The sequence below is a fragment of the Sesamum indicum genome, linkage group LG11, assembly GCF_026168435.1.
Source record: "Sesamum indicum cultivar Baizhima isolate 11 linkage group LG11, ASM2616843v1, whole genome shotgun sequence".
In the NCBI taxonomy this organism is placed as follows: Eukaryota; Viridiplantae; Streptophyta; class Magnoliopsida; order Lamiales; family Pedaliaceae; genus Sesamum; species Sesamum indicum.
This window is the reverse complement of record NC_142667.1, coordinates 9,217,453-9,229,895: the sequence shown is the minus strand read 5'-3', so window position 1 is coordinate 9,229,895 and position 12,443 is coordinate 9,217,453. Positions and strand designations below refer to the sequence as shown.

The following is a 12,443-nucleotide window of genomic DNA, read 5'->3' as shown; positions in this document are numbered from 1 at the left end:
CGTTTAGGTCAGGGTTAGGTGTCGATTCCATAAAAATTCACTTTGGGACTCCTCCCAGTATATACTTAATTTAATTTTTTAAAATTTTATAAATAAATATGTTATTTACTAAAATTGCCTTAATCCCTACCCTTTCCATTCCCATTTTCTAGTCGGTCCTCTCTCTCTCTCTCTCTCTCTCTCTCTCTCGCCCTAGGTCCCCTTCGTCCTAGTCGCCGCTCGACCTCTTCTTCTCTATCTTTTCTTCATTAAAAAAAAAATAAAAAATCAAATCTATTGCGTTAGATCTACCCAACAGGTTTTATAGCGTGGTGGGGCAGAATAAAATCTGGGGTCGGGTGGGTCGTAGGACCATTCCGAAGTTAGCAAGGCGGGTCTCTGGTCCACTCCAACCCCCTACCCACCCAATTGCCATCCCTAGATCTAAAGGGGTCTCTAACAGATTGAATTTTCTATTTCAAATCATGTTGCGTTTATATTTTATTTAAAAAAAATCTTTTACATATATTAAATTAAGCAAGAGAGCAATATAATTTAAAATAAAAAATCTAATCCAGACCTGAACGGGTCAATCCTTCTTTGTTTTTTTTTTTTTTTCATGGTATATATTGATCCTCCAATTATTTTAATGCCCTCCCCCAATAAAGTAAAACTTTCACTTCTAAATCCATCTCGACAGTAACTCCAAAATTTCCAACCAACTAAACTCACCCTTCTCTAATTTTTTTCTCTCTCTTCTTTGTTATTACATCAAATGCATTCCAAAATTGGGAATTTGTCGCATCATATGCGTACATGTCCTAAAATGCAGCAACATGTATACGAGCATACGTGAAATGAGTAAATACTTCCTTATAAAATTAGCAAATTATTTTTCTGTATTTCAAAAAATAAAGCAAATTATCCCCTATCAATAGTTTAAATAGAGAAATAATTTGCTTCATTTTCCAAAACCCAGAGAGTAATTTGCTAATTTTATTTTTCACATGAGTTTTTTTCTCATTAAATCGCATTTATTTTTCCCTCGTTTTAATGACATAAATCACTTTGCTTAATTACAATCATCCTAATAAATAGATACTCTCCTACAATTAATAAAGAACAAAAACATGAGAAAATCCAAATCATCCTAATCAAATGAATCTCTGCCGTCAATCTGTGTCCTGATCAGATTTTGTGCTATCATCGGACGGCCACACGATCGTCTCCAGAAGCCTATCTCTCATCAGCTTCAAGTTCTCCTCTGAGATTTCATTGTATATTTCCCCGTGGTCGCATTTCTGCATAAACATTATATTACAAACAAAGATTTACCAATTCAGACACAAATTTTATATAACTAACCAGCGATTTGTGCAGCACGTGAAGAAGTATAGTTCAAAGTCGGGGTATCGGAAATAATATCATGTATTGTTCAACGTAAATCTGTACAGATAAAGATATTATTCAACGATACAAAATAGATATATTATAAAATTTTTGGATTATTGTATTTGAAATTGGGAATTTTTCAGACAATGGGAAGTATTTGTAATATTAAACCTCGGGAGGTAGTTGTATTTTTCCTTGTTAAGTTACAACCTATAAATTCGAAAAATAACGGGCAGATTGGGATTTTATCATATCGATAAAGTCCGTCCCAAGTGTATATTAACTAAAATTATCATTAAATATCGACCGATATTTTGAACCATGTGCAGAAGCTTAGAATGATTGGCAAATAATATAATGATGAAGCATTATGTTACATTATTATGTCCAAATTGTACGTCAGGGATTGTTCTATCGATCATTGAAAATAAACTGACGAGAGTGTTGAAATGAGCGTATATTTACCTTAATCCATCGTCCGTAAAGGCTGAGGCGCGTTATCATCACTCGTTCAGCGAGTTCTCGCCGTTCCTGTAAACATCAAAGTAAGAATATTGTGGCAAAATCAAATTAAAATAGGCGATGTTTGATTGCTCGGAGGGCGTAACTAAAATACCTTGACGAGGGTCTGGAGAAAGCGTTGGCCGTTGTTGGGTACGTTATCGGCAACGAAGCTGTCAGATGCAGAAAGTTGATTAATTATATCAAAAGACCTGCTAAGAATGTGTCTTATATTGCAAATATGTGTGTTTATATGTATGTGTACTTGTTGAACCATTTGTACTGTGGGGGATTCATCTCGTAGAGCTGTTCAAGAACGGTCCTTACAGCTTTGAATGTGAAGTAGTTGATGAGTTCCTGCAAGTGTGGAGGATGTTTTAACTTCTTGTCTGAGAGAGCAAACCAAATGAGACAATGGGATTTGCACATATGACAACCTTAATTGAATTCTGGACTATATAACTCCTTTGATTTGAAGGGGGGAAGTAACAGAATGTGATCAGTGTGAGATTGTTGTGTTCTAGTTGTCCAGAAATAAGTCCATTTGCAGTATTGAGTTCTTGATGTATGCTGGTTATAAATGAGTATTCACAAATGTTTGGTAGAGATGTACTCAAATGACCAACATTAGATATTGTAAGAAGAAAGAATTTGGTAGTCACAGACTTGCAAATACACATTTCTATGGAATTAACTTTTAGAAAAAGGTAATTATTTTCCTATAATATGGAAAATGTGCAAAAAATTTCATGTAAAAAAAATAAGCAAATTGTTCTCTTATATTTTTAAAAATGAAGCAAAATACTCCTGTGGCCAGTGGTTTAGTAGACTCACCCCCTTGCATCTGTGCTAGATTTTTAAAAATTAATTTAATATAGTAATATTTTAAATATATTATAAAATATATATATAAAAATAATAAAATCTACATATTGATGGATTAGTTAAATTTGAACTTTAGATTGAAATCAAAATCCAACGATAAATATCAATTTAAATTAAAAAATAAAAAAAAATCACAGTATAACCCCCCCCCCCCAAACGTGTTAGGGGCGTTTTTTATTTATTTTAAAAATATAGAGGTGTAATTTGCTACTTTTTTTTTGGTCATATGAGGTTTTTCTCATTTCCCATGAGTTTAAATTGTATTTAACTCCTTTAAAAAATGTAACCGACTTTGGAAGTTTATTCAAGATTCTCTAATGAAAACTCTAGCCAAGAATGGGTTTGGCGATATGGTAAGTATAATTACACTTATTATGTACTCGATTTCATTCGATCAAACTTAATTTGGATAAGATTTTTCTGTACACACAATACTTCCACAGACGGACTCCAAGCACCCTCCCCAATCATCACGCTCCCTTCTAGTATCGACATTGAGGATGTAATAAGACACCTTAAAGAGCGAATGAGGAAACGCAACTCACCATTTTGACATCATTGAAGGTGTCATCATACTGCCCTCCCAACTCATCTACAACAATGAGACCCTGAGGCTGCTTCTGTCTCTTTCTTGAACTGTGACTCATGATGTAACATGAGAGCATTCTCGAAGACAACCGCCAATTGTGCCATGTATACAAGAAAGAACTGCTCAAATCTGTCATCCTCAGCTTCGTCAACTGCCCTCGTCTCCCTGTACTTCTGTAAGAATACGGCGTGATTTTTAGCCTAGTTGAAGACATGGAGTCCAGGCACAAACACGGGCAAGATGAAAGACTGTCGGTAAAAGACTTCACTGATGTAGCTCCTGCCATGTGAATTACTACAAGAAAGTGAACGTTATTCCCTCTTCTTGAGGAAGAAGTTCTGAGGACTCAAAAAAGAGGGCACCTGCAGTTTGTTGGAGTGTATGTAAAAATCTTCTGTTTTCTTTTTTATGAGCAAGAATCTGAATTCAGTTTGTGATATTTTATGTGGTTTTTATGGTTGTTTTGGCAAGTTTCTGAGGCCCCAATTGTTCCACACAATAGGAAACTAGACAGCCAATCTACTTCGGTGTTTTGTCATCTAATCATGGACTGGGCACATGTTGCCAACTGTTACCAATCTCTTATGGGTATGTAGTAATTAGGTACAAGGATTCTGCATAGCCTGGAATGGGATGTTAGAATCATGTTGCTTTCAGGGCATAGAGAGCAGAGATCCCTCTGGTTGACTGCTAAGATTCTTGCAATTTTAAGTGAAATTAGCACTAAAACTAATAAATGACAGTTCAGATCTTTCTATTCATGTATGTGTAGCATGCATATGCGAAATGCAATATTAGACACTGAACCACCAATATGATAGACATGATAAAATTGTCTTCCAGAAAACAAATCAATGCTTAAGAAACTTTAGAAGATATTTCAACGAATAAATTAATACATTAAAATATGGATGACGAGAGTACTAGTTAGTTACAAACATACAATTCCTTGGAGACGCGTTTGGGCGACCTTAATTAACTAATCTTTTGAGGATTAACAAAAAGATATATATAGCTTTCTTAATCTCTACACAAAAGTGAATTTCACACGGACAAAAAACATACACCAAGTTTGTGAGTGGATAATTCGTGCAATTATCACACATCTACCTCTTGAACTTTGAGTCCAAATTAGCAGTTAATTCCACACTGTTCAACGTCTGGACCGGTGACTCTAGTGGTGAATGGATCGACTCGCACCCACAACAAAGAAAAGATAGATGCAAGAAGAATGGACCATACGACAACAATAGTGGGTGTTCGGTTCTGGCGACCCATAAGACCTTTGAGGAAAGGATAGAGATGAACAATCACCCAGAATGCAAAGAACAGTTTCCCAAAGAGGGGGCCCCATGATTGGTAACCGCTGTTGATGGCATAGGAAATTCCAGCAACAACACCCACCAAGTTTATGATGAGGAGAGTCGTTGGGGGTATCAGAAGCGTAGTCCATTTGAACATGTAAAGCTCAGCAAAATCTCCATCTTCGTCTGAGGCCTTGGACGTAACAGTGAAGTTCGTGTCTATTCCAGCTAGCACTTTGAGCAACCCTTGGAAGACGGCAAAGAGATGAGAAGACACACCTCCGATGACCCAAAACTGCTCGTTCCTCCACCATTCATCAATTCCGACACCACTCCACCTCATTTCCAGTATACCAGTTGCAAAGATGGAGAGAAAGAGGGATAGAAACCAGATACTTGCAAGGTTACTAATCTGCAATACAGAATATATAGTTCTTAATATTTAGTTGTCCTGAAAAATTGTAGTGAAAGATGTGGACTTTGGGGCTGAAATCAAACCTGTGGGATAATGAACTTCCCAGTAAGCAAGCAGACAGCCGGGAGTGTACAATACAATAGAAGAGGAATGGCGGTCACTGGGTAAATTGTGGTATTGACATATGCAAATCTCTCTAGCCATTTTAACCTTCCACCATAGCCATACCATATTGGACAATGCCTGCTAAATAAAATCTCCACGGATCCCAAGGCCCATCGAAGCACTTGGTTCAAACGATCAGAAAGATTAATTGGAGCAGATCCCTTGAAGGCTGGTCTTGGTGGCATACAGTAAATTGATCGCCAGCCACGTGCATGCATCTTAAATCCTGTAAGAATATCTTCTGTGACAGAACCATAAATCCATCCTATCTGCATACAGTGCAAGGAAAATAAATCTATTAATAATTAGACTACTAGTATTTTGAAGTTAACAGGTGAGGCAAAAGAAGTATATTAGAGTGAAAGCATTTGATGTATTTCACTGCCATAATATTTGACTACTACAGTAACACCTATTGCCATTTAATTCAAATGCAAATGTAACAAAAACTATTTAGAATGACAATTCCAAGACGTACATATTCTTCACAGGAACAAGCCCTCAAAGGTAAAAAAGATAAAACAATTCAAACATCTTTAAAGAGATCTTTTGCAACTTAATACAGAACTGGCCCATCAAGATCACAAAGACTGCATTGAAAGAACCACCATAAAACACATATATGCACACAGAAAAACAGAAAAAGAAGAAAAAAAGGAAAAGCCTTCTACAGAAAGGCAAAGTTGGAGAGTTCAGGAAGGAGGAATATAAAGTCATGAGCCAATTCTGCATGAATGGAAGAAATGGCATAAAGAAAGTATGATTTGTTATGAGTCCTCGACCTAACTGCAATACAATATAATACAACTTCCCAGCGCTTAATGAATGTGACACGACACTAAAACTCCTTAAAATATTTACAAACAAAGAGAATATTTGACAATCTATGTTAGATTCTATTGACATATATCACAATAACTCCATTATTTAGGCATCTTACGATTCCAAGGAACTCTAGATGGAAAATAACGAAAGGGTTTACCTCACTTCCCCATTCTGTCTTATCTTCATACCCACAACTAATAACATGAATGGCCTCTTTTAAAAGAGTATCTGGTGTGGCAGACTGAGGAACACCCCCATTCTCCATTAGGGTAGATGCAACAAAAACTGCTGATTGACCAAATCTTTTCTCAAGGCTCATTTGGGACATGAGCAATGTCTTCTCATCATCAAACCCGGCACCTGATCAATCACCAAAGGTTGAAAGAATTAGCAACACTAAAACAAGATAAACTAATAGACAACATACAGATGTTCCCTTAAAATTCTATTCCTGTTTCTCCTTGTAAGGCACAAAGATTAAACTCAATATTATCAAGAAATAGCTGTGCAAGGGAGTGTGAAATTATGCAGAAGAATAAAGATGACTGGATGCCAAAAGCACAAAATTTGGCGTGTCATTAGTAATGCATTTCAGTTTCAATATTCAATGAAAGAACCATGAACCAGTGAAAGCATCTCAAAAGCAACAATTCAGCTGGAGATTTTATGGTTAATAACCCTGACTAATAATGAACCAGAGCTATTGATTTCAAGAGAAGCACACCTTCAACACCCTCCTCTATATCCTCCAAATTGAAGATGGGAACAGTGGGATCGACATGCTTGCTAGATTTCTTTTTATCTGATCCCTTCTTACTTGATTTAGAACTTTTCTTACTTGATCGACCAAAGCAGGAAGAGAACAACCCAGGTTTCTTGTGCTTAGGTTTGTGAGGAGGCTCATAACCATATAGAGCCGTTCTGTTAAAGACACATCCAGTGCCCACGTATACAGGGCCTTGAATGCCATCTAAACCTCTCAAGTTAATCTGATGGGCCAAGAAGGAACAAGTGCATATTAGTTGTGGAAAACAATAAAGTAACTTGTATCAAGTCAATTAAGAAGTCATCAAATAGCAAAGACCCAAAAATGGTTAGAGCAATGATGATAAACTCACATCAAAGAAGACTGTGTTGCGGTTGGCATATCGATCACTCCTATCTATACCATCAAACCTCTGTGGAAATTGAACATAGCATACATATTTCCCAAGATTTGGGTCCATCAGAAAGCACATAGCTTCACGCAAGGCCTTGCTGTTGTTTATATAGTGATCACAATCAAGATTCAACAAGAAAGGTCCGTTGGTAAGAACTGCTGATACACGAACCTGCAAGGTGTTGCATTTAAAATGTCAAACTTGCAAGCAAGATAAAGGTAGTGAAATTACATCCTTTTACCACTTACAAGTGCATTCATAGCACCAGCCTTCTTGTGATGCTGGAATCCTGGACGCTTCTCACGAGAAACATATACTAACCGTGGTAGCTCATTACCGTCACTGTCAAGACCTCCACTTTGGCCCAGGAAAACCTGCAAGCAAGAAATATAGGTGATATATATTTGGAAGAAACCGTGAGAAAATTTTAAGCAACTGTATATAAATTTGAGTTAGAATATCTGCTCATAATATGAATAGCTCTTGCCAAAAACCGAAAGAACAGAAAAATGAGCATCTTCAGATTCTATCGTATTTGATATACACTTTGATGCAAACCATATCACACAAAAAGTAATTTATATTAAGGGAGTTCAATCCTCAGAAAGTAGTAACCTGGATCATTCCTGGATGATCCCTTGTATTATTTCCAGGCCATGGTGTACCATCTTGCATGATCCAACCTTCTTCAGGAACTTTTTGGGCCTTGGCAACAAGAGCATTGATGCGAATTTTGAATTCTTCATATTCTCTCTGCAAGGACAAAGAGGAACAACCATAAGTACTTGACCAAATGTGAAGAGTCGACAGATTATCCCATGACGAAGAATTCTTACCTTCATAGCCCTACGGTCTTTTACAAAGGATGGCTGAACTTTATCTTTTAAGTAGTCAATCTTCTGAGCAAAGTACCACTCCGGAGCCCGTGGTTCAATATTGTACTTTTTGCAGAAAGGAACCCACTTCCTTGCAAATTCAGATGTTTCTGATAAAGCTTCAAATGTCAACATGGCAGCACCATCATCAGAAACATAGCACGAGACCTTGTCCACTGGATAGTCTACCGAAAGAATGGATAATACAGTATTAGCCGTAACAAGAGGAGGCTCCTTTAGAGGATCGACTGTACTGACAAATATGTCAACAGCAGCTAACTGTGATGGCTCTCCTTCACGATCATATCTGTTACACATAATTTTTGTAGTTTTAATAATCAGATGGAAAATAAATTTCATCTGTACATAGAACCAAAAAGAGAAGCCTAGGCAGAAAAGTGGCTTGTGGTAGTTTGACATAAGAAAATAAAAAAAAATAGGTAAAATATGCTGTTTTGTTCAGAAGCTAGACAAAGCGTCCGCATCATCTACCCATGACAGCACAAGAGTTCTAGGATAAACAATTAAAATGCTGCACCGATATATAGACACATGTAGATGGAAATTTTCTCACCTAAGAGCAAGCCTGTCAAGGTACGTTTCACGGTTTACCGGAAGCCATTTTGGGAACTGATCCAGAATCCAGGATATAGCAAACCATATCTCACAGATAACAGAAATTAACCACAAAGCAAATGCATTGGGTACAGGATTGGTTATTCGATAGTGTAAGAAAATGCACAGAATCACTAGCCGCAATACAATAACCATCCTGTAGGGGTTTATTTTTGATGATGGAATAGAAACCTTCCTTGATAGAGGTTGTCGTGCTTCATCATTCCTGCATGAAGAAGAAAAGTCAACTAGATTATTGGTGAGATTTTTGCAGACAAACGAGCACCAGCTAAGGAGTAAGGTCTTCTATGAACTTCAACATTGTAAGTGTTTTTGCAAAATCAATAATCTGTATGTATAGAAAACTTTGAGGACATAAATTAAAAACTCACAGTAGAGAGTCATCCACGAGAACATCTGTGCTAGCATCAATATCTCCAGCTCCTCTTTCTGAAGGAGGATGGCTAGTAGTCATTGGAACAACAGGATTTTCCTGCTTCATCTTCCAGCCATCAACTCTTTCTTTCCAGGCAACATTGCCTAAACCTGGGGATCCAAACTCCCTCACTGGATCTACAATCCTAGCTGCAAAGAAGAAAGACTATGTTAGACACTAGACACTATAAATCAGAGGCTCAAATGAAAAAATGAAAGAAAGAAAGAAAGAATATGATTGATTAAAGACACGCAAAAAGGAGTAGAAGTTTACGTTTCCCACCACCACCAGGAGGAGGAGATGCCATTGAAAGGCGTCCGGGTGATGCTGCAGACAGTTCCCCAGAAACCTGCAAACAGGGAAAGAGTTTTAGCCTTCTTATGATGCCAACTTTGTAGTATCTGCTGGAGAGTACAATATATACAAATAAAGCATAGAAACTCACATCTGTTCCATTTGTAAGCAAAGGAATGTGGTTGTGAGAGACCTCCTTATCATACTTTGGCGCGCCAACACCTTCTCGGCCATAATTCATATGCCAGCTCAACATGCGCTCTGAAATCTTCTGCTTGTCACCATGATTTTCAGAGTAATGGAGATCATCAGCAACACTATCCTCGTCTCCATCACCATGAATTGCAGGACTTCCTGTTTACAAGTATAAAATTCTTCTCAGAAAACCAGATTTTGAGTGCAACACTACAGAAAACTCTATGTTAAGTATGTAACTGAATAATATCTATGATTGAAAGATGGAAGAGAGGCACACAAAGGTAGCCAACAACTCCCCCCACCCCAGTGTAAAAAAGTAAAGGGTAAAAATAAATAAATAAACAAGAAATGAAGAGCTATGATTGTTAAAAGTTAGAATCCCAACCCCACCCCACCCCCACCTCAATAAAAAGAAAGGGAAAAGCGGTAAGTAGTTTTGTCTATTTGGGCATTACATATGGGATCCATTATCAAAGTTCCGTCCTATCTGATCTGGTTCTCACTTTTGAGGCAAATCCTCTTTCACATGAACCACATCTCTGTAAGGGGTCTTCTAGCTGTTATAATTGGTTGCCATCTCATTGTGCTCAATGAAATGCAATGTTATGGGCTAATATTAGCACAAAATCCTGAAGACTTACTTTTAATAACCTTGGAAATTTTCCTCCTAATTCTCCAACTCAAGATTACCGTCCACAATCAATAGTCTAAATTACAATTATCTCATGCTAGCACTAGACTAAGAGCATGATAATAGTTCCTCCAGATAGTGTGCTTTATGTTGAAAGAGAGTAGAAAGAGTCAAATTATTAAGCACTTTTATTGGCATTGAGTATACCTTTATGTCTCTTATATCTGGTTTTGCACTGAGGGCAAGACTGATTTCCATCCTTTCTCTCATATTCATAGCAGGGCCTGCAAACTGGAAATGCACAGACATCGCAAGCAACAAATGGCTCACCATCAACAGTCAAGCCCACATTATCACCACAGATCTGACAGACCTGACTGCCCATGTTCTTCAAGGTCTTTCCCTAGAAATCGAGTACAATAATTTAGTTAAAAGACATTTAATACTCCCAATTCCGGAATCAATCAGAACCACTTCATTACCAGATTTCATGTTGAACCCAACAGAAATCAAACTTGAAGCAAAAATAAAAGCTAAAAGACCAGTGTCCATCAACAAATAAAATTAAGCAATTCAATGAAGAGTCAGAAACCGGATTAAATCATTAAAAACTCAAACTTCAAAAGTATATCAAGCATCAAAACACAAAGATTCCACATTCATCCATAATGAATTGACCAGCACTCTTATACTAACCTTGGTTTCTCCTTCAGATTCCATTGTTGCTTAACTGCCCGGGTGCAATGGATTCACAATCAGCCACGAAGGAGTCTCACTCAGATTTTGACATCCCCAAGGCCGCTAAAACAGAAAGACCTGCAAAACATGATTCCACGTCACTCTTTCATCGGAGAAGCAAAAGAAGGTCACTAAACTTCCCTCAGTTCTCAGATCAGATCTACTAAACACATCAAAGGAAAACAGAGGAAGATATACATGCAAATAGAAAAAATGTAAAACTCCCAATCACGCTGCCAACAGCCAACAACACCACATTTTCAGTATAAAGTATGGAATAACGCCTCAGACATTAATTTGTTTGACTCCAAAATTAAGCAAATATTAAATTATCCCAAATAAGTTGAACCAAGCAACCCAGTACTCCGCTAAAGCTCACTTCCCTAGAAAATCCCTAAAAAATGCACTAGATTCCACTGCACGAATTACAAAAACTGAACAAAATTCTATCAACACAACACCGCACGCACACTCACGTATACACACATACGTGCACGTTGCATTCCACAGTGACTTCAACCAAACTAAACGACAACAGACGACTCACCTCGCGATCCAAACGCTACTGCAATCTCCGCCAAGTGAAGTACTAAATATCCTTTGCAATCAACTAAATTTCCGCCAACGCTCGGTCGATTCTCACAGATCCGGATACAACCGAACAGCAGACAAACAGAGAGAACCTCAAATGAAAAAAGAAGGACCACACATAGAAATGCAGAAGGGGAAATACGGAGGAGATGAGAGAAATGAAGGGCAAAGTGAGAAGAGCCACTGGCTGTCGGCCTCTTATTTTCTCTCTCTTATTTTCTCTCTCTAGAGAGACATATCAGTGAATGTATGTATAGCTAGCTGTTAATGAGTGGGCGCTTCCTAATTACAATATTTTAGTGTGATTTGGCGTGTAAGAGGAGAAAACGACAGAGGGAGCTGCCGAGTGTGAGCTCATTGTTTGTAGAGAGAGAAAGGAGAAGAGAGAGAGGGGGGGGGGGGGGAGGGAGACGCTTGCTCTAATTAGCCCACCGACAGTGCGCATATGAGGGTGGTACTCTCAACGGTTCGTCATTGTAGCGCTTCAAATGCTTGTACATCTCGGACCAATTAATCCTGTCTCTTGTCGGCGACGGGAATTGTGATTATAAACTTTTTGGCCCCTTTCCTCGTAAAATTTAGTGTAATTATTTATATTTTTTTTATTATTTAAAAATTTATGTCTAATATTTTTTTTATATTTATTTGCATTCTACAAACAGATCCTCGTTAGTTAAAATTTATCAAATTTATTGATATTCACAAAAAAATGAATAAAAATCGATATTTACACTAGATTGATTTATTGCAGGTTAAACAATTTTTTTTGACTAAATCACCATTGTAACGATGAAAATATACCTCTTCATATGCATTAATGTACGAAAATGTGTAAGGTAAGTTGGTCATT

At 37.5% G+C, this 12,443-nt stretch overlaps 2 protein-coding genes across 3 annotated transcripts; both read right to left on the bottom strand.

The window, feature by feature from the left end:
* Window positions 1–991: 991 nt before the first annotated feature.
* LOC105173489 (chaperonin-like RbcX protein 2, chloroplastic) lies at window positions 992–3,793 on the bottom strand. 2 transcript variants are annotated; one of them, XM_011095244.3, is made up of 5 exons: window positions 3,303–3,793; window positions 2,147–2,229; window positions 1,988–2,045; window positions 1,837–1,902; window positions 992–1,280 (listed from the first exon to the last, which is right to left on the bottom strand). In XM_011095244.3, the coding sequence occupies exons 1-5, from the start codon at window positions 3,630–3,632 to the stop codon at window positions 1,152–1,154; spliced, it is 666 nt and encodes a 221-aa protein (XP_011093546.2). In that variant the 5' UTR covers window positions 3,633–3,793; the 3' UTR covers window positions 992–1,151. The 2 variants fall into 2 exon arrangements, with proteins under 2 accessions (XP_011093546.2, XP_011093545.2); XM_011095243.3 differs by having other exon boundaries at window positions 2,138–2,229; window positions 3,303–3,791.
* Window positions 3,794–4,224: 431 nt separating this feature from the next.
* LOC105173490 (cellulose synthase A catalytic subunit 3 [UDP-forming]) lies at window positions 4,225–11,929 on the bottom strand. The gene is made up of 15 exons (XM_011095245.3): window positions 11,550–11,929; window positions 10,961–11,080; window positions 10,472–10,667; window positions 9,587–9,789; window positions 9,415–9,490; window positions 9,098–9,290; window positions 8,665–8,931; window positions 8,052–8,397; window positions 7,831–7,968; window positions 7,464–7,589; window positions 7,174–7,386; window positions 6,780–7,044; window positions 6,213–6,415; window positions 5,149–5,499; window positions 4,225–5,062 (listed from the first exon to the last, which is right to left on the bottom strand). Exons 2-15 carry the CDS (start codon window positions 10,982–10,984, stop codon window positions 4,478–4,480), a joined length of 3,186 nt encoding a protein of 1,061 aa, XP_011093547.3. The 5' UTR covers window positions 10,985–11,080; window positions 11,550–11,929; the 3' UTR covers window positions 4,225–4,477.
* Between the last annotated feature and the right edge of the window lie 514 nt (window positions 11,930–12,443).

Coding starts and splice junctions, on each gene's coding strand:
- LOC105173489 (XM_011095243.3), bottom strand. CDS start 3,632: ATGGCAGGAGCTACATCAGTGAAGTCTTTTACCGACAGTCTTTCATCT. Junction 2,230..3,302: donor CCTTCAATGATGTCAAAATG/GTGAGTTGCGTT, acceptor CCACACTTGCAG/GAACTCATCAACTACTTCAC. Junction 1,281..1,836: donor TTTACGGACGATGGATTAAG/GTAAATATACGC, acceptor ATGTTTATGCAG/AAATGCGACCACGGGGAAAT.
- LOC105173490 (XM_011095245.3), bottom strand. CDS start 10,984: ATGGAATCTGAAGGAGAAACCAAG. Junction 9,491..9,586: donor TGCTTACAAATGGAACAGAT/GTGAGTTTCTAT, acceptor CCCTGTTTGCAG/GTTTCTGGGGAACTGTCTGC. Junction 8,398..8,664: donor CTTGACAGGCTTGCTCTTAG/GTGAGAAAATTT, acceptor TATGTGTAACAG/ATATGATCGTGAAGGAGAGC.